General features: G+C 33.7%; 1 protein-coding gene across 5 annotated transcripts in view; it reads right to left on the reverse strand.

Moving 5' to 3' along the window:
* Window positions 1-1,341: 1,341 nt before the first annotated feature.
* The window catches only part of LOC128167802 (nuclear factor 1 A-type-like), a 33,132-nt gene continuing 6,677 nt past the window's right edge, over window positions 1,342-27,796 (reverse strand). The window contains exons 1-12 of one of the 5 annotated variants that reach the window (XM_052833717.1): window positions 18,446-18,732; window positions 15,914-16,069; window positions 14,799-15,174; window positions 14,529-14,591; window positions 10,589-10,681; window positions 10,063-10,410; window positions 8,002-8,226; window positions 7,285-7,430; window positions 6,863-7,043; window positions 6,484-6,632; window positions 5,502-5,736; window positions 1,342-5,299 (exon numbers count right to left, since the gene is read on the reverse strand). In XM_052833717.1, coding sequence (XP_052689677.1) covers window positions 5,121-5,299; window positions 5,502-5,736; window positions 6,484-6,632; window positions 6,863-7,043; window positions 7,285-7,430; window positions 8,002-8,226; window positions 10,063-10,410; window positions 10,589-10,681; window positions 14,529-14,591; window positions 14,799-15,174; window positions 15,914-16,069; window positions 18,446-18,454 — 2,160 coding nt within the window. In that variant the 5' untranslated portion in view covers window positions 18,455-18,732 and the 3' untranslated portion in view covers window positions 1,342-5,120. Of the gene's footprint in view, window positions 5,300-5,501; window positions 5,737-6,483; window positions 6,633-6,862; window positions 7,044-7,284; window positions 7,431-8,001; window positions 8,227-10,062; window positions 10,411-10,588; window positions 10,682-14,528; window positions 14,592-14,798; window positions 15,175-15,913; window positions 16,070-18,445; window positions 18,733-27,796 lie in introns of those variants that run through there. The other 4 variants (XM_052833719.1, XM_052833715.1, XM_052833716.1 and 1 more) reach the window with 4 other exon arrangements.

A 27,796-nucleotide genomic window follows, 5' to 3' on the forward strand; every position in this document is an offset into this window, starting at 1 on the left:
TGATGTATATATATACCCGGTACTATTCTATAGTAATTATTCAGTAAAATATTAAGGTGGTATAGAACATCTTCATACTTGTGACATACTTTCTATCAAAATACATAATAAAGTCATATATACCGATAATTTTATCTCACCAAAATAATTATCTAAGAGCATAGTGCAAAGGGTTAGAGCGTAAACAATGAATCTGTAAGTCATGTGTAAGAACCCAACTGATACTGCTGTAATTTTACCTTTCCAAATATATTTAAAACATATTTTTTGTCAAATATTGTGAACTTTGAAAATTCTTAAACAGTGAGAACATTTTGATTACCGGTATGTACTTTTATTCATGTTAAGGTGGAATAACACACCCGGAAAAGTCACTCAAATTAACCGCAAATTATTTGATTATGAAAGATATAATTGTAACAGAGACACTTTATGCCTCTGCTGGGGTTTGAACCCAGGTCCTCTGGCACGCCAGTCCGTGCCAGTCCAGCACTCTACCAATCGAGCTAAAGGGTTAACCCACTAGCCAGAGCTAGTAGGAATGCCATATACCTGACTCTACCACATTGTCCCCCTCCGAAGAGAGAGTCGTCCTTGACTCTTCCAAAGTGCCAAAGCCTGTGGGGCAAAGTACTAGAGACAATCTCTCTCACCCGCTAGAGAATACCCAGGTCCCAACGTGGGCGCCAAATGTAACAGAGACACTTTTTGCCTCTGCTGGGGTTTGAACCCAGGTCCTCTGGCACGCCAGTTCAGCACTCTACCGATCGAAATAGAAAGGGTTAACCCACAAGCCAGAGCTAGTAGAAATGCCATATACCTGACTCTACCACATTATGATAAATAAACTATACATGTCAAATAAGTGAAAAATTTGCAAATTGGGGATAAAAAATGAATATCTGAAAAAAATAATTGCTGTAAGTAACAACAAAAGCCCCTACGGAATTCAAACTCGATATGTATGGATCACAAGCCCGACACTTTACCCACTCGGCTTTCAGGTAAGTTATGTATTGCCGTCAATAAAATCCTTTTAATAAAACAAAATGTAGTTTCGATCCAAGGTCACCCATTTTATGACAATGTGTTATTCCACCTCAATATTGACAGGTGTCCCATACCACCTTACCTAAAAAAATGTTTTTAACAAAACTAGGTCACAATAACGTACTTTTTATCAGTCCAAATCTTTATAACTATAACTTATAACTACCATTCGATGGTACAATTAAGACCTCTTTTTTATCAACTGCATTAAGAAATGTGTCATAATATGGTATTCATGACCAAAAAAATCTTCATCCACGAACCAAATTCCTCATGGATAACAAATCAATATTGACATCAGATTTTTATTCAAACTTGTGATAAAGATGGTGACGTTTTGTTCATCCATCTTCAAACGAAAAGCTGACCCCACACTGGATTTCACCATAGCCAGATATGTCCCGTTCCTTGCTCAAATCAGCAAGTATTAACGAAAAAAATAAATAAAACAGCCATAACAAAGTAACTATCAACTTTAAAAAACATAAAAACAAAACATTTGTTAATAAAGTCGATAAAAATACTTGTCAAACATATTTGAGTTCAACAGTGGTAATATAAACATGTAACTAAAAAGCACTGTTTTCTACAATGTTGCTAAAACCAAGGTCTCTTCTCAAACCATGCTCACTACTCCACTGGATTGACTCTGGCTATGGGGTGTTTGCATATTAGATATGATAACATACAGTGAAATCTAGAATTAATAATAACAACCAATTAAATACATATGTGTATTTTTTTTTTGTTGACATGATAAAAACGTGATACAATTTTCATACCATTTTACACAAAAGAAAAAAAAACATGTCAAAATTGTATAAATAATAACTTCTACTTCTGAAAGAATATCTTCATCACAGATCATTGTTATTTCTCCAACACACTTCCTATCAGCTAAGATAATGATAATCAATTCATTTTTCCAAATTTAGGCACACCCGTCGTAAAACTGGTTAAAACTTTCTCACTTTCATATAATAAATAAATAATCTACTTGTTTTGTGGGTTTTTTAAAAACAAATTATGTACAGTGCCTCTACAGATAGCAAACAACGTACATACACCTACAATAAAAAATTACACATGCATATATTTTTCCAACAATTTGGTCACTCATAATTCAGAAATTAAGATTTCCCATAGATTCCATCCAGTAGCAATCAAAGTCTGAATAACTCTCTGTGAATTGTTGTAACTGTATTTGCAATTTTGGGTACAAATCACAAAATACATATATGGACATGTGGCTTTTTGTCTTTTTAATCAAATTTTCTTCAGCAATGCGAGCTTGGTTACTAAAATGAACAATATTTTTTTTAAAAAGTGGAAAAAGTCATGATTTGTAAAGCTAATTCACCAACTTAAAAGACACAAAGGAAAGGATATTGGAATAAGTTAAAAACAAACACATTCAATCTATTATGAATATTAAATGGATTTCATTCAAATGGATGTGGCTATATTGTATATAATAAATCAATAAATAAGGGTTACATATGAAATACAAACAAATATGGCCATTTCAGTGATTTCTATGTACAAAGTAATTGAGTATTTTACAAAGCTACCATACTTCTATTCCTATTACAACATTACTACCTTTTTTTTCTTCCAAATTTGATTATAGATTCAAATACAAGAACTTTAACAAATTTCAACTTCCTTAAAAATAATAAGTGTTACCAACAATGACTTTGTGAGTAGAGTCATTAATAATACCCATCTTTAACTGTTGTTTAGCATGACGTCTAGTTAACTAAAAGGCCTATTATCCACAATTCACAAAAGCCCCCCTTCCCAATAAACAAAAAAGACACGAGGCTTTGCAATGAAATAAAAATCTAAAAAGGGAAGAACATAGCTGCATAGATTGGTGATATTTGGGAAAATACAAAGAGTTTGATGACAAAAGATGAAATATGACACACAGAAATGATGTATTCTGACAATGCCAGATTAAGCATAGCTACTTCATTCAACATTTTACTTCATACAGACATAATGTTGGCCTTTTGGTTAATTTGATTTAAAGGACTTCAAGATAAATTCAACTGAAATGCCTCAAAATTGTTTTCATTTCTTTAACATTTTAAAAATAGTTTTGATTTATTACTACATTGAATTTCTTTCGTTTCTTGTGTGCATTTCGAAATATATAAAATTACAGTGAAAGAAACATTAGAACATTCATTTCTAATAACAAACACTAATAAAGAAGGCTATGAAGACCACATCAACATAAAGAGGACCAACATTTGCATAAACTGGATGGAAATCGCTCCGTTATCACAATTAAATTACGAGGTAGTCATCGTATCGTTCACAACATAAACACAAACTTGTTGTATACAAGCTCAAGAAGTTACCACTTAAATACTCAACAAATGATTACAGAATATAACTTATTTCTACTTTTTGCTGATATTATTCTTTCCTAAAACAATTTGTAGATAACATTTTTTTTCTTCGGTGAAGAAAATTTTTCTGCATGACACTGCACATATTGACGAAGACTACTTTAACATAGGACCACTTTCCTTTCATCTGCTTACAATTTTGACAGCAACTGTATGAATATACTTTTGAATGATTTACAATTATATAATAGATAGATATAATTGAACTGCTCAGCCAACAAATGATATGTTGAATATGTAATATTTAACATCAAACAAACAACTTTCCAAATCACAAGAAAACTTTTATCATACATTATAAAATACAATTCTTAACAATAATAAACATGATCTGAGGTCTTAAAAGACCCCTGTATCATCTCCTTTTTTAATCGTTCATTTTACTTTCCTTTCAAAAGGAACCTCTTTTAATAAAGGCAAGAAATTGAATACTGCAAAAATGGTGAAATTTCAAGTGCATGGAATTTATCAATGATTTATGGGATAAACTTTGCATATTAGATTTTTCCAGTTCATTCATGAGATGCAACCTTGCAAAATGTCTTGCAAAGTTAGGTGTGACTAGTTTATGTGCACAAGACATGTAATATATTACTAGCACAAGAATGAAAGTTTAAGTAGTCAAAAATGGGTGGGGCTACAAAGACACTTTGAATTGGTACAAACTTACATCTACTGACATATCAATGCATTTTTTTTTTGCATAGAATCGATGATTTTTCCTCTATAAACCTACTGTACCGTTATATTAGTACATGACAAGCTTTCTAATCAAAGTACAATGTATTTGGCTCCGTGCATCTAATATCACCCATTACAATTAATACACAAGTAATACTTAGCATAGTAAGGGAATACAAACTAAAGCTGTCAAAACAATCTCAATGCTGACTACAAGACATGTTATATTCAAATAAATCAACACACACCTGATTATAAGATTTTACACACCCTGTTAAATTTTTTTTTTCAAATTTCATGCATATTTTCAAAAAAACACAGATTTTGCAATGAAGACCTGATCCAAGAAATGACAAATTAATATCACTTCAGACTGCAGAGAGCCATGTCCACAGAAAAGTCAGGTAGAAACAAACACATTCTTGGAATGTTTGGGGATAAAAAAAAGTCAGTTTTAAATTTTCCCTACACATACCTTTTCAAAGGTGAGCTAGCAGAAATAGAATGCAAGATTAATTTGTAATGTCTTAGACAAGAGACTTTGTGGACACATGACACAGATACAAGTACATAATAATGCTATCACAGCCGATTTCAGAGCACTTTACCGGGCCACAAAATGATCAGAAAAACACGGACACACTTCGGAGTCCCAAAATTGGCACATTTGGCAAGAGGAGTTGTTCACAAAGGATGTACAACAACCTTGGAAAATATTAATTATTTTTTGTTCTAAAACATAACATAATTAACATCTCCCTCTAATTAGTACTTTTTCCATTTTTTTAACATTAAAAAAAGACAATTCACAAGATGTCTGATTTACATGACTAGCTTAAAAAGAGGAAAAAATCAAATCAGATCTATTAACAACAAAAAAAATCAACTCCTTAAAAATATCACAGCCTGCAACATGTTTTCTGCAAGTTCAAAGGTCACTTCTGATCATTCTGTGGTGTCCTGTCTACATCAAGTTTGCTGTTGAGAAGGGGTGTGAGGTTTGGAGCTGCTGGGGGCTTGAGGTGTCCCTGGGGGGTGAGAACTGTGGGACGACCCTCCTCCATTCCCACTTGATGTACCCGTATGTTGACCATTGTTGGAGTTATTTGAACTTTCAATTGCCTCATTATTGTGTGCAAAGAAACGATCTGCAATGTAAGCAAACATTGTATGATTAAAAGTTTGTAAAAAACACATTAAAAAAAAATGGATGGTTTTATACTTAAGCAAATATTGTGAAGCATCAGTTCTTAAAAATTCACTGCCATAATGGTCTTCATCTTCCTTTATTTCTACAGTTTGAAAAATATTCAAATGAGCTTAAGAATGATTTTTCTATTTGTATCATACCTTCATTTAACAATGGTTCGTCACTGTTGACTCCATGCATGAAACTCGCCAGCATATTATAATCCATCCCCATGCCCTCGTCCAGGGGAATAAAAGGAGTGGTCCAGCGTGGGATAGGAGTGGATCTCGGGGTTGACCGGGGAGTGGCTACAGGGGAAGCGATCAGACTGAGTGTGGTGGGGCTAATGACCCCACTAATCGCATTAACAGGGCTCAGGCTGGGGTAAGTAAAAACCTTCATAAAAAAGAATATACTAATTTTAAATAAATATATTGAATAAAATATATCTGTGATAATCAACCATATTAAAGGCCACATCATCAAATGATGAAGTATCTAGATCAATGAAATAATGAATATTTCAATTTCAATAGGTTAATTGTTAGAAATGCAGTCATAATGTACCAGTACAAAACAAGATCATACAGTAATAGCTTTGTAAAATGATAAATCATCTTTTTTATTATATATGTTCACAAAGCAATGTGTACTTTTTAAAAAGAGAAATCAATAAAGTAATTGTAAATTAAGCTTGTTCCTTTTCATGAGATCTCTGAGTTCATAATTTGTTATGACTGATGAAAGTTTTAGTCTGTATCTAATTTTTCATACAGGACATCTCCATATTGTGACTCACTTATTTTTTTTTTAAAATAGCTGTGTGTTGATTACAGGAAAGTACATTATGACCTTGATAACCCCTGATGTGAAACTGAGTCATCTTCATAAACGCTATCTCATAAATCATACTTAAATGATTTGCAGGTCACCATTCTGATATACTTTAACCACTGAGTTATGACAATATACAACCATACAAATTGATACAAACAATATAACAAAACATTTAAATCACTATCTTGTGACACAGTATTTTAAAAAAATTGAAATTTTGATGCATAGAGATACCTTAATCTTTTTAAAGGATTTATTCCATATTTCCAAGACTTGATTAATTAATTTTAACACTACTGGACTTACCTGATGTGCTTGTGGGTGTATGTGAGGAAAAGCATGCTCTGGCCTAGTCAGAACCGAAAACGGACTGCTCATGATGGTCCGGTTGATAGGGGGAGTACCAGGGGAGCTACTCACCCCCATACTGTTAGAAGCTGTCAATTGGTAATACACTACTACACTTCAAACATATATATAAATAAACAACCAACAAACTAAAATACATGACATAACACTGTTTCTTAATTATTTTATTTTCATCTTTCATTGAAAATTTGTTTTCCTTATAATTAAGTGGTTGAGATGAGTTGCAGAATAAAGAGATATTGAACCGGATCATATCACACTTAATTCTGAGTTGAATGTGAAAGAGACCTTCAAGTTTGATACTATAGTAACTTACAAGAGTTAGTTGTCATGACAGGGCTTCCACTGCTGATGACCGTTTGTCCATCAGATGTCCGTAAAATTGCCACGGGACGTGCCACCGTGGGTGGTGGAGGTGGAGGAGGGGGCAACATCCCAGGGGAGAAGAAGTGCGGCAGTTTGGTGGGACTTTTCATTGGAGGGGTGGTGGAACTTGCCTATAAATAGAATTTCAATGGTAAAATTCCTCTGACACAAAAAAGGTAGGAATGAAGAATACAAACAACCTTTGCATACAGAAATGACAAAACTCCAGTAATGAAACCTTTGAGTTTCTTTTTCCAAAAAGAGAATTTCTTAAAATCAACATAACTTTCATGTCTAATCCTTCAAGAATGGACATTTTTCACCATTATAACTCAGTTATTATTGGTTATACATGTATATGGTATGTCCTACCTGACTGTGAGAGTTTTGTGCCTCTTGGCAGACCAAAGAAACGAAATCTGAAAAGGTGTCCCCTCCGGGATGCTCCTGATACTTCATAGCATGGTGACTGGGGCCCGGGGCTGCCCCCGAGGGCAATACCAGGGGCTGTTGGAGCCCTGAAAATACAGCAGGAGAAATAACATACAGGCTTCACAACACCGACACATGCAGAGGCAAACACGTACCCTGGACCATGCACTACACATCACAACCCACACACAGCATCTTTATATCACACAACTTTTTGTCTAAACCAGGGTAAACAAATTTTGAATTCACAACAATATACCAGTGATGAGACCTTGTATTTTAATTAAAAAAAGAAATTTTTGACCTTGACAATTCATTTGGTAATCAAAAAGAAAGCATGTTTAAAACAACTGCTCATATAGGCTGTGTAATACTCGTATATGGACAGTTAAATTTCATTTGTTATGAAATTATCTATTGAGTGTATACTTTTCATTATAATAAATTTTTTTCAAATAGCTGAAAAAGAATATTTCAAAAGCTTACAATGAATTGAGTATACATATAAAGAAATGACACATGAAATGAAAGATGAAAAATATCGTATGAAAGAGACAAAACTGATTGATTGATGTATCAAAAAAATCTTGGTTTTCCAACAACGTAACAGAGAGTAGAGAGAAAAAATCCTTTATCAAAGATGTACTAGATGAATACCTGCACTAGCACTAAGAGGGGGTGTGGACCGGGAGGGGGGCCTGGCCTGCATCTCGCCCGGAGTGGGGGCGTCTCGTGGAGGGGTGCTGCTAGGGGGCACATGCTGCAAGATGAGTGTGTTGCCGGAGGTTACGGGCGTAAAGCCGCTGTTAGCTTCGTTAATCTTTGGTTTATTAGCGAGGATGACAAGAGTTGATGAATGCATGGCTGGCCTAGATGCTACACCTAAATATAAATGATATAACACACAACAAAACTCAGAAGAACAGCAACACCCATGATGTTTCTGATTTTTTATTTTAGGCCACAGGGGGCAGTGAATCACCCCCAGCACAGGTATTGTTCATGTCAAGGTGCACCTTTTCACAATAAATTACCAGTTAATTTGAATATAAAAATGGAAATGATGCATGGCTGTGAAAAATGAATTTAATGAAGTTAACAGTTTGCAAATATTAGTGTTAAGAGAAAACTGTGATTGATTACAAGGTACATTTTTGAAGAAATCAAAACATATACTAGTCATTCAACAAAACAGAAAAAATATCTATAAATACTACTTGCTGATAAATATTTGCACTATCTTTAATTATAATTTATGCTTGTTTTTACGACTGCACAAAATATACATGCATCATAAAATTAAAACCATGCTTAATAGTCACTTTAATACTATTAATACTGATGAAAGTACATGTAAGGATTGGTATGTCTGAAGTCTTTAAATTCATTCACTACTTTTAATAAATTTTGACATTTCAATCAGAATCTTAGTATGTGAAGCCACAGGTGACTCTCATTGGGATACATGAGTGATTTTTTTTCACTCAACAAAATTTTCCAGTCCTTGAAAGTGATCCCTAGACTATTTTTTATTTTACAAGCATAGATAAATTCACCCTCAATTTTACACAGCTCCTAACATCTGAAAGGAAAATTTCAGTCCCAATGTTCAAATTTCATTTTTTTTATTTGATACCTCAAAGTTACAACAAGTTGTTGAGACACGTATGTCCCAATACTTGGACCGTGGCAGAGATAAATACTGTAGGATTTTTCAAGTGAAACATCATGCAGTTAGACATATCCATTTGTGACAAGTACAAACTCAAATGACAAAAAACTACTAAAAAGACTTTTTCCATTTTAGTTATCATCCAAACAATGAATTACAAATGAATTTCCATGAAGATTTACACATAAAAGCCCTGAACGTGATTGTTGTACTTAAATGTGTGTGTTAAATGACAAACAATCAGAGTAACTTTTATTGTTTGATACTGTTGTTTTATAAACCATCATCACATCTCAAGATTTTAGCTACTGAATACATTGTACTACGTATGAATTTTATTTCACAGATGTTGCTACATGTGATGAGTAGCATGTGCTAGTTTTTTCTTTCCCATCAGATGCTGATCAAAATGAATATTATTTTACAGTACACAAAAATGAATTCAATTACACCATTCTAATGAGAATAAGATGCTGATCAAATATGAATATTATTTTACAGTACACAAAAATGAATTCAATTACATCATTCTAATGAAAATAAGTCTTAATTTGAAATTTCTTTTTAGTAAACTTGGGAGATTTTGGACAGGGTTCTGAGAGTCACCTATATATGTGTGTATGTAAGTGTATGTAATCAAAAACACAAGATATCTCACACTCTGTGCTGTAGTGACCAAACGATCTATTACAAACTATATATCAACTCAGCCTCTACTCAAGCCAGTGTAAACTTCAATTAATCCTGTGATATTACCAATATTTATGGTATATAGAATCAAATACTTCCTCTGTTTGGGTATTTAAATTTTCTTATAATAAAAAAAAGATCTCAAGGTTTTCTATAACGATGTACCAAATATAGTTCTTATGCAATTTCTGTTTATAAAAAAACCTAGTACCGGTAATTACCTCCTCCATTATGACTTGAAAATTGTCAATTTAGTAATATCACAGAATGCTTCCATTTACAATCATACAGTGTATAGGAATAAAATTATAATAATGACTTGCTCCTATAACCATCTTCCAATCCACAAACATTACCTGGATCAGCCATATGGCTCCCTTCCTGCCATCCGGACGACCCACTACTGTTCAGTGTGGAGGAGGATTTCCCGTAATAGCTGCTCATACTTTCATTTTCATCCCCCACACTTTCTGCGTCTTCGTCTGCAGATGAGATCGAGCTGATGGTATTGCGTTTCAAACGTTTGTGGGGGTGGCCCGAGGGGCTCAGGGCTGACTGGCCATTGGACATCCCAGGGTGCATCCCGGAGCCCATGGACTGATCCTGTGGGTGGGGACTGTAGTTGTAGTAGCTTCCTGGACTATCCATCTGTTTTTGTGGAGGTAGCATGGGGTGTGTTCCATTAGGTGGCATCATTATTGAAGCTGCCAAAATTAAAAATCAATACATGTAGCTTCAGTATATTATGTTTCTTAACCAGTATATGAATAATTACACTGTTAACATCTGTATATATACATGTTGAAAATGGCTTTAAGTTTAGTCATTGGGTGATGGTTTGTTGTTTATGTTGTTCTGACAGAGAACCAAGTTTAAACTTACGCCGTGTGACCCTCAGTAATTCTCGAGCCGAAAACACTCCAGTTGCCATGATACTGTCATTTCCAGAAACACCAGAATGAATATTTCCAGGCACTAAATAGGTGTAAAAAAAACCATGCATTAGTGATAGAAAACCCTCTTGAAATCAAAATTATTCAAAATGTTTGGGCAGGGTTGGGTAGGAGCTATTTTAGCATCTGTCTTTCAGCAAATTTTTCTCAATTCTGATCAACAGTATGACTGATTCTTTTTCTTTCTCTATAATGACAAGAATCTAAAATGTTGCATGCCTTTTTGAAAACCATTTTGGCTTTATCTTATATGGTACATGTATATTTAAAATCCTAAAGATTACAACAAATCAATTATTACACCTCCACATAATTGTATGAAATTCAAATTTTAATATCTGGAGAAAATAATCGTTTGTATTCATTGTGTCATAAATTGCATTCAAATAATGTAAGAATAAAACCCCACCCTTTCAAACACAAAGGTTCGACTCCTTCCCTGACCAAGAAAGAGTACTGGTGAATGAATGAGCCAGCCCTCAGCATTAATGGCCATTCATGATTGCTTGCACCCTAGTTTATCTAGCAGTTATTAACACATTTTCTTTCTGTCAATTATTGATTGCGGTATGTATGCAGACAGTCTGCACATGTGAACATCTCTGAGCATTGATCAGTGCTTTCTGTGCTGATGCTTGGTGCTATGTGTGCTTGCTCTTTTTGTACTTGATCAGCAGATTTTTTTTCTTATCAGCTCCTTCCCAACAATTGATATATTTATACTTTTGGGAGAAACCTGACACATGTTTTACATGTGTACACATCCTGCCTCCAACCATGTCAATGTCAGCTGTAACCCCGGTCTACATATAACACACATACACTCCAATACACCTTCGAGGGAAATATTACTCTGACCCTGTGCATTTCTCAGCATTCTTTTGAAGATTGCCTCTGCATGTATACAGAGATGTTACCCTTGTGTAAATGAGCATATACCAGTAGACAACACATACATTATGTAGTTCACATATAATAAAGAAATACAGGTAACCGAGTCACACACAGGTAATACATAGACTCATTAGATGTCTACATTTATATACTTTTTATACCTAGTGATAAGAAGTTTTAATTTCAGGTATGAATTTCAGGAAGTATTTACATCTACCAACGTGTCTATAAGCAATTCATACTTGACATTACTTTAAGAGTCCATTCACTCAATCAACTTAATACAACACCAACCATACACAATCTGTCTAATCTAGAAATACATCTTCAATATATTCAAATAACTATATAAAGCATAAACAAACTCATTTTACTACCTTAGAGTCAATTTTACCTGCATTTAATGCATACAAGTAATTCTCAACCCATTAATACATAACATTATTCATCTTAAATTTCCCAAGAGGCCAGAATTAACAAAAGGTTGATGATTTTCTATAAACTTTTCAAAATATGAGTGTAATATATAGTGTATCCATGTATGTTTACAAGCAAAATGTTCTTTGTCTAAAATTCTTTATGGAAAAAAAAAATAAGGCGACTTGGCGAAACAATCGCTGCATAAAACAATGATCAATTGTGACTACCCTTCTTCAGTCAGACAGTGGGTAGATATAGCCACTCGGTATTCGTTCTGTTAATTAAATGATCCTATACTTTATCTGCTGATAGAATTACTGAATGCACAGTATTATACCCTTGACATGTATTTCTCTCCTTCGTTTGTTCAAATTTTAAAACATTAATTCCTGATTAAGATTTAAAACTAAGCAGTCATTGTTGTGAGACTTTAAAACTGCAAAGATTACCAAGGCCAATCCTTTCCTTAGCTTTTGTGAGAGATGAGAGGCTTGACCAGTGGTATGAGGTCGTTTAGATTTATGTAATAGTTTTAATAAAGAAACTTTTGATGTAGATTAGTTTGATAATTAGTTTACCATAATTACTTTACCACCACACTGCTGTGACAGTAAAGGGGGGGGGGGGGGGGGGGTCAGAAGCTGTAAAACTTAGGAAAAGCATTAGTAATCGATAAAGACAGTGGTAATACAATAAAATTAAAAGTGAAAAAAAAACACATTTTTTATGCATTCTGATTAAATGTATTAAAAGTAACAGCACCAAATACTAGATCTGGGAAAGTATTTTAGATTTAATACATGTCTAACTCATTTGAAAAGAGAAGATAAACTTTTTATTGTTCATTACTGATAAGTTTTAAATGTAAAAGTCAAATAATCATATGTACACAACCTATCTCAGATACACACCATGCACTTGAAAAGTGTCAAAATGGAGGAGGGAAATGATTATCAATTAATCTTCCTATTAAGTTTGCACATGTCCAATGGGCATGAAAGGCAACAAAATGTTTCTGCATAGATGTTAAATAGTATTTTCATATCAATGAAAGGAAAGTGAAGGATAAAAACAACCAAGATACATCGTCTTGTGTTACACTATCTATTGCCTAACCTTGTGTAATACCCTGTCCTGTATTACCCCTATTTTGTACATGTATTACACCATATAATTTTGTTCTATTTTGTAATGCTTCTTGAATTACCATGTGTTTGGTTGCTTTATCATTATGCTGTCTAGTATTGCCCTAATATATTCATATACCATTATGCTCTTTAGTATTGCCCTACTATAATGCTCAGTGTTGTCTATTATTGCCCTACTATAGTGCTCAGTGCTGTCTATTATTGCCCTACTATAATGCTGTCTAGTATTGCCCTACATTGTATGCCATTTGTAGTATTGTCTTTCCTTCCTTCTACAATGTTTCATCATGTCATTTGCTTTCTTGTATTTATCCATTTATTATATTTGAACAGAGTGAAATGTTAATTCCTTTCTTTACTTAAAACAAGTAAAAATCTACATAATCAAATGTTAAAGTTCTTGGTTCAGTTCAGTGTGCACAAATATAACACCTACGCTGTTTTGTTTTTTTTGGTCAACATAATACTGCTCTTTAATTGGCAATTGTTTTCTTTTTTTTATATACAAGTTCAAATTTTTAAATGATTCAATAAACAATAAATTATGAAAATAGTACATTAAGTTTGGGTATGTTTCCCCTAAAACAAGTTATGTCCAAGAATTATCAGCATTACCCAAATTGGGACACAACTGGGAAAGGAAAAATGGCTTGGGTTTGTATAATTCAGACTTCGAGACATATGCGGTATCAACAAAATTTTATTGGATATTGGTATCACATACATTAGATATTAAAGTTTCTAGACTTCCAGGACCCAAGCCCCCAAGACCAACCTAAAATGTGTGCATATGTGTGGGAAAGGGACAAAAAAGGGACTATCATATTTTCCCCTTTTAAGATACTTTTTTTCTATTTGAGATGAAATAGCATTTATACTGGTTTATCATCATAATCATATATTTCCTACTATTAGAATGTACCTCACATATATGATTTCCTTGTTTTATCAAATGTATATGATTATCATCTTTCCAAGATGATAATCAGTATTTAAATTTATTTTATACCTCTGCATGAAAAATTATCAGGGGATAGTGGTTGTAAAGTGTCTGTCTGGTGTTACTGAAAATAATTCTCAACATTTTTTTGGCGGTAAAAATATGCTTGAAGCAATTTATATTCACACCTATCTGTATTAAATACTTTCTACATTATCTAGACTATCCAAAAAGTAACTCTTGTCTGAATTGAAATAGTCATTCATACCTCTGTAAAACATAACCATCTTTCATTCTTTTGTTATGGTCATCTTAGTGACAACACAGTCAATTATAGTTACTTTTGTCGAAAGATAACGAGTCCCTAACCATAAGCATCAATTAAGTTCTTACTGCATGTGACTCTAAGAACTCCAAACAAGACAATGTCAAGGAAATCAGGTTATTCAGAGGACAGTAAAGTTTACCTTTGATATCTTGATCACTGTTCATATGTTGCAAGTCCACATAATCATTACGGGGGTCAGGAACTGGAAAAAATATCATGTACAAGTTAGTTAAGTCAAACCACAGGTCAACATAGACTCTAACCTGCACTCAATTGTCAGTATTTGGATTCAAATATCAAAGAATGGAGGGACACATTTCTTTTCTTCAACATTTGCAAAGAGTACATATACCCCGTACTTCTATGGCTGTTCACACTACAGCCAATTTTGATTTAAAGCTGAACTTACCATAACTGTGAATAAAATTTGCAAGGTACAGGTCTAGTTCTCTCACAGAAACACTTATATGATGTGGATTTACGCACAACAATGGATTGACACAGTCCAAGGATTTCTCCAGACGTTCTCCGTCAGTACTTTCAAGTGGAATAGCTTTAAACAGAATCACCATCACTAGGTCCAAACGCCACACTTTGTCTGCCTGTCGCAGACAGTCAATACGACGCATCTTTCCCTTCTGATCCGGGTTGCTTAACACACATATTGGAGGTCTTTTGTTAGTCACACTTAGCACAAAATCCTCACGACATTCCTGAGTAATATCTTTCCGTAATTTCGCCAACAATCTCGAAGCCCATTTCTGTTTGATTTCTGGTTTTTCATTCTGAAACAAAACATTTGACATGCATAAATATGTGACAATAAATCAAAAGAAATTTCTTTTACAAATGATATTTTCTAGAGTTGTCATTTATTGCTTTAATGCAATGCAGATTTACTTCTCATTATATATCATATTCCTTAGTAAATATCTAAATTTTATCAATCTGATTAAAATCATTTGCTTTGCTGAACTTGAGTAGATTGCTACACAAGAATTTGAAGTACATGCACCAGTAACCAAAGAAAAGGTCATTTCACAGAAACATTCAAATGTGAATATATTCATTTAAAATAATCTATTGACTACTGCTGGAAAAGCTTCTATCTGGTACATATACTTTAAAGAAGTGAACAGTACACAGTACATATGGTAGATACTTTGCTGCAGGAAATATAATAAGATTCTATGGAAAGGTTCTTCCATTCCATACTGCCTATTTTTGAGCAAGATCTGCAGCAATTTTTCACTTTTGTTTTTACTGTGACCACTTGAAAACTCCTGGACATCAGCAAGTTGAAGAAAGCAATCGAACATTTCAAATTTCAGAAGTCTTGCAAAAGACTGCATGAAAAAACCTGAATGCATATCCAAAGGGTCATTCAGACATAACCTTCAAAATGTTTACATCAGATCCTTGTGTACAGATCTACCTGAGCAGATCAAAGTAATTTACTTGACTCAGATTGATAGTTTAATACATGCAGCACCTGAGCAGCCAGTGCTTTATGTGGATGTGTACCTGTAATTCTTCTTTGACTCTCCTCTCTTCCTCCATAGACATTCGCTTTTCATGCTTTTTGTAGTATTTGCGTTTGGCTGCCTGTAGATTAAACCATGTGTAGGAGAAAGCCTTCACATGAGGCAGCAAAGCCTCGATGAAGGGGTGGAACTCATCCTGTAAAGACAAAAGTACAACCTTATAGACTCCAGTATCATGACAACATTATTTCACATCACATGGACATGTTTTGTCTATACACAACTGGTTGGATTGAGTGAAGGTAATCTTGTGTTGTTAAAAATGACAAATATGTCCTGTTTGATTAAACCCTGAAGTGAGAAAAATATGCATGGTGTATTAAAACCACAAACTTCCATAGCAATGTCTAAGATGTACAGAAAATGTGTCCAAGCATTATAATGGCAGGTTTTAACTTTGATTTACTAGTACCGGTAGTCAAGAGGTATTACAGTGGACAGGTTATACATTTTTGGCTATAGTCAGAACATGTCTGAGAAGAATCTCTGTTCTTTACAGCAAATTCTAGAAAGTTTGAATGCATCCATAAACACTATTATATTCTTATTCTCTTTTCTACATGTATAATTCCTTTACTGAGATTCAAACTACAAAAAACTTTTAAGTGTTTAAACCAGTGATATTTTGAGCATTGAAAACAATCTGTTCAAATATTGCATGTTCTCTTCTCAAATGTCATTTTCTAATGAATTTATGTGTAAATATCTTTACACTGTTGAATACTTGAATACTCTTTAAATATATGCTTGTATTTACTACACTATTCAACAAAAGAAGTCTGAAGACAACTCTGCTATGTATACACCAACAAATTTCTAGGACTTGCATTACTTGTTTAATATACCGGGGCCGGTATATATTTAGGAGTTTTAATGAATATTAGAGGCATCCTAACCTCATAAAATGAGTAAAGATTTTCTAAGCAGCAGTCTTAAAATTTTAGGTTCTAATAGGACACAAATTGGTTTCTTGTCACATTGCTTAATGTAATATGGTTAATTAATAAACAGGTTTAATGAATCGATTCCGGAAATGCACATTTACAAAATATCTGTTTCCCTTGAAGATTTAATGGTACATATATGCATTACACACAGACACGTGATATAGTACAAACATATCTTATCCAGTAAAAGAATTTATTTTAAAATCTAGTGTAATCTTCATGTTATGAACAAAAATAATTCTATTATGACTGATAAATCGATCATCAAAGGGAAAATAAACCCAGCAGCTGATAATTCATGCTACATTGTTACCACTTGGCCTAAGTAAGTACTGTTTTACCACTACAATTGACACTTGTGTTCCTGATGAAGCAAGTCAGAGTAAAAGTCCCAAATCCAAAGGTAATTATAGACTGACAGTAAATATACCAGTGTGTAACTGTTAAACAACATTTCTGATTCAATTTTCCATCATTTCAAGTGAAGCAGACAAATCTAAGCAACCCCAAAGGTTCAGAGCATGTGACCAGAAAACATAACTTCCCTTCGAAAGAAATTACTACTACACATCTGGTTAATGCAAATCAGATTGAGTATCCTGGGCATGTGATGTGGTCAGTCATTGTGGGGCAGAGGGAACTGATAGATTAAGAGTGGAGGATTTCTTATTATGTACTTCATCCACTTCTATCAATATCAGATACAGATTCATGATAAATTACAGAGACCCCCACAGGGCAGTGGGATAAAGGTGCAGGCAGGTTTGGAGCCTGTGCACGATAAAACTCCTGAAAATCTAGATCCCTTTTCCTGTGGATATGAATGGGAGAGTGTGTTGATAATGTGCAGCTTTCTATATTAAATCTTCAACACTATTGACTGTTGAAAGTTAATATAAATCAAACGAATGATATTCAACAATGTTCATTTCATTATTTTCTCAAAGCAGTTTTGAAACATGATATGTATGGGGTTAACTGGTACGTGTTTTCTATCAAATAAATACACACAGTGTATCATCAGTAGATGGTTTAATTTATTTAATACATCATGTAATAGGACTAGATAGCTGTAACTACGCAGTGTATTCTTCTCTACACATGTCAGCATTTTTATGTACAGTCATAACATCACACTGCCCATACCCCTGTGTGTAATGCTGTAGTGGATGTATGAGGCCTGCAGAACAGTTTCTGTCGTTTTCACATATTATATTGAAATTTTCATATGCACATATGAAAATATAAGTTAATGTTAACTTTTAAGAAGTTTTCAAGTCAACATGGGTTGTCTCTGGGGTAAAACACTTAGGAAATAAATTTTGACAGGCACGTTACAACACGAATTGGGAAAATTCGGCAGCCATTTTGAAAAAATAATCCCCATCGCTTGCCCTGCATTTAAACGTTTTAGGATAAATCTACACCACAAACTGCTCAAATATTAGTAGAACCACCTTTTCTATACATAAAATAACAATGTAAACAATTTAATTCCATCAAACTTTACAAATAAAACTTTTACTAAGTTCCCAATCACCGCGGAGGAAACCTGTATACTTTACCATGGTCATCTTTTGCAAACTAAAACATCCATTTGTGCGTTCGTTTCGTCCTCATGAGAAATTTATCCGATGTACTTTTAAATCACTGTTTTCATGGATGATGTTTCGGATATTATTACGGTCTTCTTCTGGCACTGTGACTGGGAAAAAAGCCAACGGTTCCCTGACCCCGAGTTCTCCTCGAACTTACTGTGGCGTAGTATGTTTTGAAGACGGGACTATTGTTGTTGTCGCATTCCTTATTTGGAAAATAGGGTCAGCACTGCAGAGTGATTGACCAATCAACAGAGCCGTCAGAAGTTGATTGACTGGTCATTGCTTGAACTTGAAATCATTCATAAAATGTTCAATTTTCAAATTTTTTACCGTTTTACAACTATGATATAACGTCGTTATGATAGGAACAAATTAATTTTATACTAGCCACAGCGTTCGACTTCAGAATTTGAACGATAGTTGGATAATTAAATATCAAAATATTTAAACAAACGATTATTGGAAAAATAATCAAATGATAAACCTAATAAACCAAATTAAATGATGAATGCATTTTTTTTTTAATTTCTAATAACAGTGATATGCAAATTTTTTATCTATTTCATTTTTACACAATGGATCGGACACAGATTAATGTTGCCCTCTCAGTATGTACACTTTAAAAAGTATAAATTGGGGGGGGGGGGGGGTGCTCTCAAGCAGTGGAGCACCAAGTCACATACATCAAACTGAAAGTACGCAAAAGGTAGTGTTATAAAAATGTCGCTTACGACATCGTTCTTTGAAATGTGTTATCGACGAAAAACTACATGTATAAATGTTTTGTTCGCCAAATCCGAAACTCTTTCTGCGAGGAGCTGAGACAAGGACTGGGAACTTCCTAGTGCTGATATATATTTACCGCAAATGACAAAATGACTTAAAATATATTTTCTATTTACACCATGACCATTGTCAAGTATCTAAAAGAATAAGAACTGTTTTTCCCCTTTTTAAACAAAGTGTATCGAAACGAGTTTAAAAAACAAGTTCAAATATTTGCTTGATACATGAGTTGTAGATGTGCTTCATAAAGAGAAGTGGATTCATGAAATAGTGTGTAACACGTGCATGTACGCGTTTTCAAATTCTGTAATAATGGAACGTGTACATATGTAGTAGCCCCCATACAATCTTAATAACAATCTAATCACAGGGGCCAAGACCGTTTTAACATGAATTTCAATGAATAAACACAACAAATAATAAAAAGACAAAATATAACCAAAGAAATATACTGCTGGATATAACTTAAAAAAAAAAAGCAAACAAACAAATAAACAAAAAAAATGCAACAATATACATTGGGCGTTCAATAAATAATGCCATCGCTGTTACAAAAATAGCACAATTAGATATTTTGTTATTTTTTTTAATGGCTGCCTTCAAAATACTAGTACTCTCCTTTAACAAACACACATACATGTAATTTTAACCCATTTATCTAAGCTTTGAATGCATTTATATGATCTTTTTGGAAATTGTATTAATGAACTGATAAATGGCAGAGCCCAAACATATCTTTTTCCTGACAAGTGTTTTTTTTTTTTCAATTTAGGAAAAAGAACAAAATCTCAGGGAGACAAGTCGGGTTAATAGGGAGGATGGGTCAAAACATGAACATTTTTTTCTTCCAAAAAATGATCTGACAATCTGGTATTTAAGAGGTCGAATGTGGCGAATTCCAGACTTCGGCTCTTCCTTAACCTTTTTAGCACATAACTTTTGTATACATGGCCGGTGATTGATCGGCCTTTTGGAATAGCAACTTGAACTACAGGACCTTCACTATATTCAAGAAAATTACGTATAATACTTTCTTTGTACTTTGTATCGTTTTGCTATAACATGGCATTTGCCTTTTTTAGTCAACCACATCCTGTTATTGATTTTCCTCCGAGGTTCAAAATAATGTATCCATGTTTCATCACCTGTAACAATTTCCGATAAACGTCGTTCATTACAATTTTTGTAGATTTAAGTAGTTTTTTACACATTTCAACCCGCAATAGTTTTTGTTTTTCTGTCAATAGACGGGGTATCCATCATGCACTAACCTTTCGGAGGCCAAGGTGTTTCTTTAAAAGTATAAATACTGTCCCCGATGAAATGCCTACTTAGTTTCCATTTGTTTAAAGGCTAATCGACCATTATTAGTAATAATATTGCTTATTTTTGCAATTATTGCGTCCGTTGAAGCCCTATAACGAGGGGCTCCTGGGCGTTCCTTATCCTTAAGGTCTGTTTGGCCATTTTTTAATTTGCTGAAACATCTGTAAACTTGTCTCAATGACATACTCTTGTTTCCATACACATTACACAGTTCTTTGAAAATTTCTTTCGAGTCTTTACATAGCCTAACACATGCTTTTATATGTAGCTTCTAATTTCAGCCTTATTGGATGATGACTTACCAATTATATTTTCATACTGTATCTCGAGTAGTAATTATATAACAGCTCCTCAAAGGAGTATTCGATGTTGAAACGTGGTCAGATAAACGGCCATAAATAGAATGTAAACCAAATCATGCGTGAAAAGAAATTCAAAGGTCAGTTGAACCCTGTAATTTATAGAATTTGATAAGTGGCATTATTTATTGAACGCCCCTTGTATAAATGATATGTATATATAAGGTTTTGTTGAAAAACGAAAGCAGCAACAGAAAATAATCCTTTTACTTAGTTAAGAGTGCACAACAGATGCATTCTTGGTGTAACCAATATCTTACAATTTTCAAAACCATCCTTTAGTTAATTGATTGAATGACAAATAGGTCAACGATTGATAGTTTTTAGATGTACCAGGAAGAAAATTTTCATTTGCAAGAAAATAAAATGCTCTGAACAGAATTTTAAACCCGGTTCTGGTGAGAAACACCATTTTTTGAAGTGTCTGAATAAGGTTAAGTTTTAAATAACTATAAATAAGCTAATAAAGGCAGAGCAAAGTAGTCAGCCCAGTTGATATTTAAAAGACAATACCGTGCTCAATGGTATATACGATTTAATTAGATTTAATATGAACTAAGAGCACGTTTTGATGAAGTGAAGTCAAATTCTGAAGACAAAAATGGATGAATACGAGAAAACGCCTTTGACACTGTGTCATCGAATGCAATAGTCATTACTAGGAATACCAAACGGACTAAGAACTGGGGTTTTGACATTGGTCACTCAAGGAGTTGTCGGTTATGTTACAATATTTACATCCACTGGTTATATATACTTTCATTTTTTAACAATTCTAAACGTTTTTATACAGCTAGTACCAAAATAGAATCACGTGACCTTCATACCTTTCCATTTAGGGAAAAATTGGCTGTTCTTTTTATGTAACGTTCTAATTGACAATAACCATAAGTTATGTTATTGACTCACTTTACATGGATAAAAAGAGATATCCGAAAAAAAGAGATGCAAAACTAAACATTGAAATGCACTCTTTCTTGTATCATACGGACTTTGGAGGTAGTGATCACCACAGAAAAAAACTACCCTAGTAACCTCCTGACGCGATTTATGTATTTTTCTGCAATGAGCGCCATCCTTATTGTTTGAACAACTCCTCTTAAGAATTTTTATTTCACACCTTTTTCCAATAGTGTTCACATGATGACATACGAGACAATGATTATGAAATACCCCATTTCCCACGAAAAAATCACACACAATATCGATACCGACTTTGCACAGACTCTGACTTAAAAAACAAGTTGTTTCCAAAAAGGTTCTCGGCGCAAACAAAATTGCTTTGTTTACCCACATCTGAATATTGTAGATAGACAGTGTGCTTTGGAGTATTTACAATTTATATCATAAAACTAAGAGTGTTTTTTGTCGCTCTACTGAAATTGATAACAACTTGGAAAAATATGTATATATTTGTTAATTTCGAATGTACTTTACTAGTAGTTATATTTTGCATTTCATATTTTCTCTTTTCTTTTTGTTCTATGTATAATGTATATATGACTATCAAAACATATCTTAAGTTTGATTAGTACCTAGTAAGATGTTAGAACTTGTGTTCAAACCAACTTTATATCATATATAAATTAAATCGTGTTCAAACCAAGTGAATGATGCGTATTGATGAAAAAAGCATAAATTTTCCCCCGATGTATATTTGTTATAGGAACCACTGCTCTTTTTGCAAACTAATAACGAATCAAATATCACCCCAATGGATGTCCGCTCACATTGTCGGATGCCCACGGCTGATCAGGTCTTGTACTCATCACCCAGTGTGGGTAAAAAAACGTGATCGTTCGTAGGTATCCGCGATGATGGTCCACTCAATGCCGTTTTGGTTGTTTCAGTTGCTTACGGACGCTCTTTACATGAGCTGGTAGCTTAATGATGTGGTGCTAGCTTCGAGTAATAATCAATTCGAATCTTTTCTACGACAAATCAAAGTCCAAAAAAGCCTGACATTAAAATCTAAAGCTGACAGACTTTAGACACAAATTCGCTTTGTCGTATTGGTACTGACAGTGGTGCCTGACTGATATTCAATCAAAACAAAATCTCTCTCTCTCTCTCTCTCTCTCTCTCTCTCTCTCTCTCTCTCTCTCTCTCTCGTAGGAAATTTCATTGGATGGACATGTTGGGCATGATCGCCGTTTGGAGATGCATGTCTTTTGTTTGATGTGATTTATTATGAAGTTGAAATTTTAAACAAATACACGTACTTCAGATTAAAGTATCAAAAAAACAAAAACGTAGAATTGATTTGAGAGGGAGAGAGAGAGAGAGAGAGAGAGAGAGAGAGAGAGAGAGAGAGAGAGAGAGAGAGAGAGAGAGAGAGAGAGAGATGTACTTCCCACGCTAAGAATGCATTGAGATATTAGCATTTCGCAGTAATTGCTAAAGTATAATCAAACAGATTACGACTACACACTATCTAGACCATTCTTAATGAAGGGAAACGACGCCTTACCAGCCGTGCAGTGAAGCCTTGGCTTTTTATAAACCACAAAAATCGCGTGAACAAGAAATGGGACAGAATTAATAGCACCGCGGCACGCGCTGATTATTTCCAGACTGAAAAAGGCAAGCACCTGGAGAGAGAGAGAGAGAGAGAGAGAGAGAGAGAGAGAGAGAGAGAGAGAGAGAGAGAGAGAGAGAGAGCAATGAAACTAAAAGTACTTCACATTTTGCTGGATGTTCATATCGGCATGAATAGAGTTTCAATTAAAACGAAGTGAAATGTGATATGCGATAACTCTTCTCTGTCACGTGATTACTGGCGTAGCAACTGCTAATGGATGAAGATAACGATGACGATCACATTATATCTGGTGACAGATCAAATAAAAACGTATATAAAAAGATATCAAGTCCAGTGCATGTACACACCTACTCCAACTTAAGCCAAGTGCATACAGCTGATGACTGGCTCTCTATTTAGGTCTGTAAGATATATATCATTCAAGGAAATGATAACGTTTCCCGCCTAGAAATCCAGTTAAATAAATAAAAAGAAATAATATAAAATTCCGTTGCAAGGTATATGGTAAACATCATATGTATTTGACTTCACATTTAACGTAATTAAGATTCGCGTATGTCTATTGACCTATCTACCCACTGAAACAAAATTTCATTTAAAAAATTACTGGATGCAAATATTTGTACGTAATGATAAAAAGAACCATAATTTGTTTTAAAGAAGATCAAGAGCGATGCAATACTCATTTAATAAAATGTCAACTAATTGAGTTAATTATCGACAAAACTTGGGTCAGTGTAAAGTTAGGAGTAATGAATGAACGGCATCGTGACTTATGTGGAAGTAAGGGTGTTTTTGTATGTAATAAGCGTTACAGCCGCAGAACTTCAAAAGCCTTCTCCATTAATTCAGTTAACCCGAAAAAAGTAATGAGGCTTAGAAAACAAAGTTGTGCGTCTAACTTTGATAAATTAGTAATTGGACGCATTTACGATAAGATAGTCAAGAGTGTTCAAACCCTCGCGAGAAACCCTGATCATTATAGATATAAAAAAAATGGAACATAACAGTCAAAAAGATCTCTAATTGAAACACGAGATATTTAGTGTTTCGTCAGAGATGGCGGAACGTTGTCTTCAGAACTATCATGTAGTTCTCCATGAAGCATGCAGACCCCACCCCCTGGCGGTAATTCCGGACCGGATTAAGCTCTTGCTAACTGCACAATATGTTTTATATTCCCTACATTTACATGGTAGACGAATATAAAAAAACACTGAATTTCCCAAGACTGCAACTATGGCTTCTTCTTCTGCATTGGATCTTTTAAATATACATTAATGTTGTCACATGATTTATAGTTCAGATATGATTATCCGACACCGCGTGATTAATTCGTTATATATATCGATACATACCCCCTTTTTTATCTTCCTTTTTATACTTAAAAGGTTTTTGCTGTTTTACTTACCATAATATACCATATTTATTGTATCTAGTTTTTTTTTTTTGCACAGATATACTACCGTATTTCATTACTGCATATATATTTGAGGAATTTTCTACATTTTATGATAAGCTTCACGAAACAATATATGCACATATTATGTTTGAAACTGATATATTTTTTTCCTACTTACATCATAAAAAATTTGATATATTCTCAGTGAAGTGATAATAAGTAATACGAAAGTTAACAACTGTTTAATTTGTGTTTTAAAGGAAAAATTATTAACTATTTAAAAATGTTTTTAACCGGGAAATACAAACGACAACAAAATAAATGTAGAATTTAAATATTTCAATATCTACAAGGGGAAGATAACTCAATGTGTCATGCGTACAATATGTTTCTCTGTATATTTCAGATAAAGTCACTCAGGTTAACTGATGATAAATATTGTATGTTCTAAAAAATAAACCAGAAAAACAAACGCATACACAAATAACACTTGTATACTGTAATAACCTGTATGTTTTAACCGACATTACATGTACACGTAAAATGGATCAGAAGGCAATATCATAGAATATACTGTGATTTCAATACTTTTCGTGGACCTCGATTTTTGTGGAATAAGTGAAAAGCACAGTTTCAAGGATAGGTAAAATTGAATTGTGGCAAATGATCCTATCAATACAACATGCCATTAGAAAATCATACCGACGATTTTAAAAAATGCACTTCAATATATGAACATTTAGTGTCGTGGTTCAACTCAGCGACGAAAACTACGAAACTATGGGTATTCAACGAATACTGAAAAAACCCAACAGTGAGCAATTTATGTTGTTATACTTTCATGTTAAATACTGAAATCTGATTGGTTAAGACGCGGTTCATAATCCGTTCTATTACCCTCAGCGTTAGCAACGCACTTAGCAACGGGTAACATTAGAAATTGTTAAATGCGCGAAAATTATGCGCGTACGGTTCGCTGTAGAATTCACGTTATTCCTATATTTTCTTAAAAATTAGACATTCAGTATAACAAAATAAAAAGTGCCTGTTTGGGAGGTTAACAGTTGAAATTGACACCCCTCGAAAACCATTGTCAACCTCAGCTTCGCGTCGGTTGACAATGGTTTTCTCCGGGTGTCAATTTCAACTGTTACCCTCCCAAACAGGCACTATTTATATACTACCATTTTTTTTTTTAAACCGAGAAAAAACAGTGTCTTGTTGTTAATTTTTCTAAGGATTTTTTAACGTTTTGTTTCCTTTGTTTATTTGGTTTGAGTCTCAGCGAGTCAAACAAAGTAACGTATTTCAATAGAGCATTTTGTTTGTTCCCCAATTACCGTAATGCAATTCAAGAATTATAATTGATTATTATGGGTATTGAAAATATTATATACTATTATAATATCTAATATTAACTGATAAGTTGAATGCATGCATATCGTTTTATTCACCTCGATATATTTGGAATTAACTAATGCTGACAGCGAACCAATGATTTTAACTCATCATTTTGCCAGTGATATCAAAGGAAAATATTTGTTAAAAATCACTTTATATTTTAAGTGGTAGCGGAAAAAAATCGTTATGTTTTTATATATTTTCTCAATTCATCAACAACAAATTTAATCCTAAACTTTGGTATCAGGGTTATTAAAAAGGAGATATAATAAAACCAGAAAAAAGAACCAATTAACATTCAATACAAATAAAACATTCTATTCAAGTTATATTCTATTTTATAATTTAAAAAAATTAGGGTAGCTGATTCAAATTAACCAAGCATATGATACGTATATATGGGTTGGTTGTTTTACTTTTGGCAGTGTTGACAACAGGAACAAAGTATCTTGTGCCCCTCTTAACATAGAAATAATTCGATTCTTAATCCGGTGTATCATTAACGCCCAGACTGTTTACATACGGGTCATTAATTGCCCGAATCACATCCTGAGCCATTCGACCACTTCCATGCCACGTCTCTGATTCCCTGACAACACGTGGTTGTAGATCTAAGTACCTGCATTACATGCTGATTGTGTTGTTACAACCATACTTTCTGCTTTTAACCGTTAGAAATGAGTACGGAGCCTTGTTTGCGTAGTCACTGGTTCATAATTAATTAATTAAGACGTTTATCCTTACATCTTAGACGATGTATTTATATGATAAATGCTGCATGAAAGAACAAAATATATTAGGTTTTATGTATGATTGTGTATGGTGTTTATCTGATCTCGAGAATGTATGTAAACACACTAGAGAATAGGGGAAATAACCCAGCCTTAATCCACACAAAATGCATTCAAATAGAACCAAAGTTCTATTTTTGTGTCCAATACATAGCTTTAACACTATTAAAATTTAATACCTCGAAAATCGACTTTGCTATTTAAGGATATATCTTGCTTGGTCTGCATTGTTTTAGTGAGATTCGATACAATGAAGAATTTTATAAACTATCGTGTAAATACTATCGATTTCAATTCAAATATACTGTTCTAAGCAATGATTTGCCTATTTCTGAACATTCAATTATTACTTTGATCGGAACTTTAAAAATGCTCGGTGGTCAACAAATTACTCAGTAACCATCAAGTCCACCTCATGTTTTAAGAAAAGATTTTTTTAGCTATAAACTATCATTTAGCAAAAGAAAAATCATTCATTTTTCACTTTAAAACTTTATTCTAAATCTTTATATAAAGCTCTTCTTTTTAAGGAGATCCATATAGTCTAACGATGGCCAAGACCATCCAGCACTCATAAAAAAAAAAGAAAGAAACTGTCATTGCAGTATACATAAAAGTAACACCTGATATGGTTGAAACAGTAATCACCGGTGCGAAACCGTGTTCGCAGTGTGTTCGATCGTTAATCTTGTGTGTACAATAGTAGCT

This window comes from Crassostrea angulata, chromosome 10 (genome assembly GCF_025612915.1).
Source record: "Crassostrea angulata isolate pt1a10 chromosome 10, ASM2561291v2, whole genome shotgun sequence".
NCBI lineage: Eukaryota > Metazoa > Mollusca > Bivalvia > Ostreida > Ostreidae > Magallana > Magallana angulata.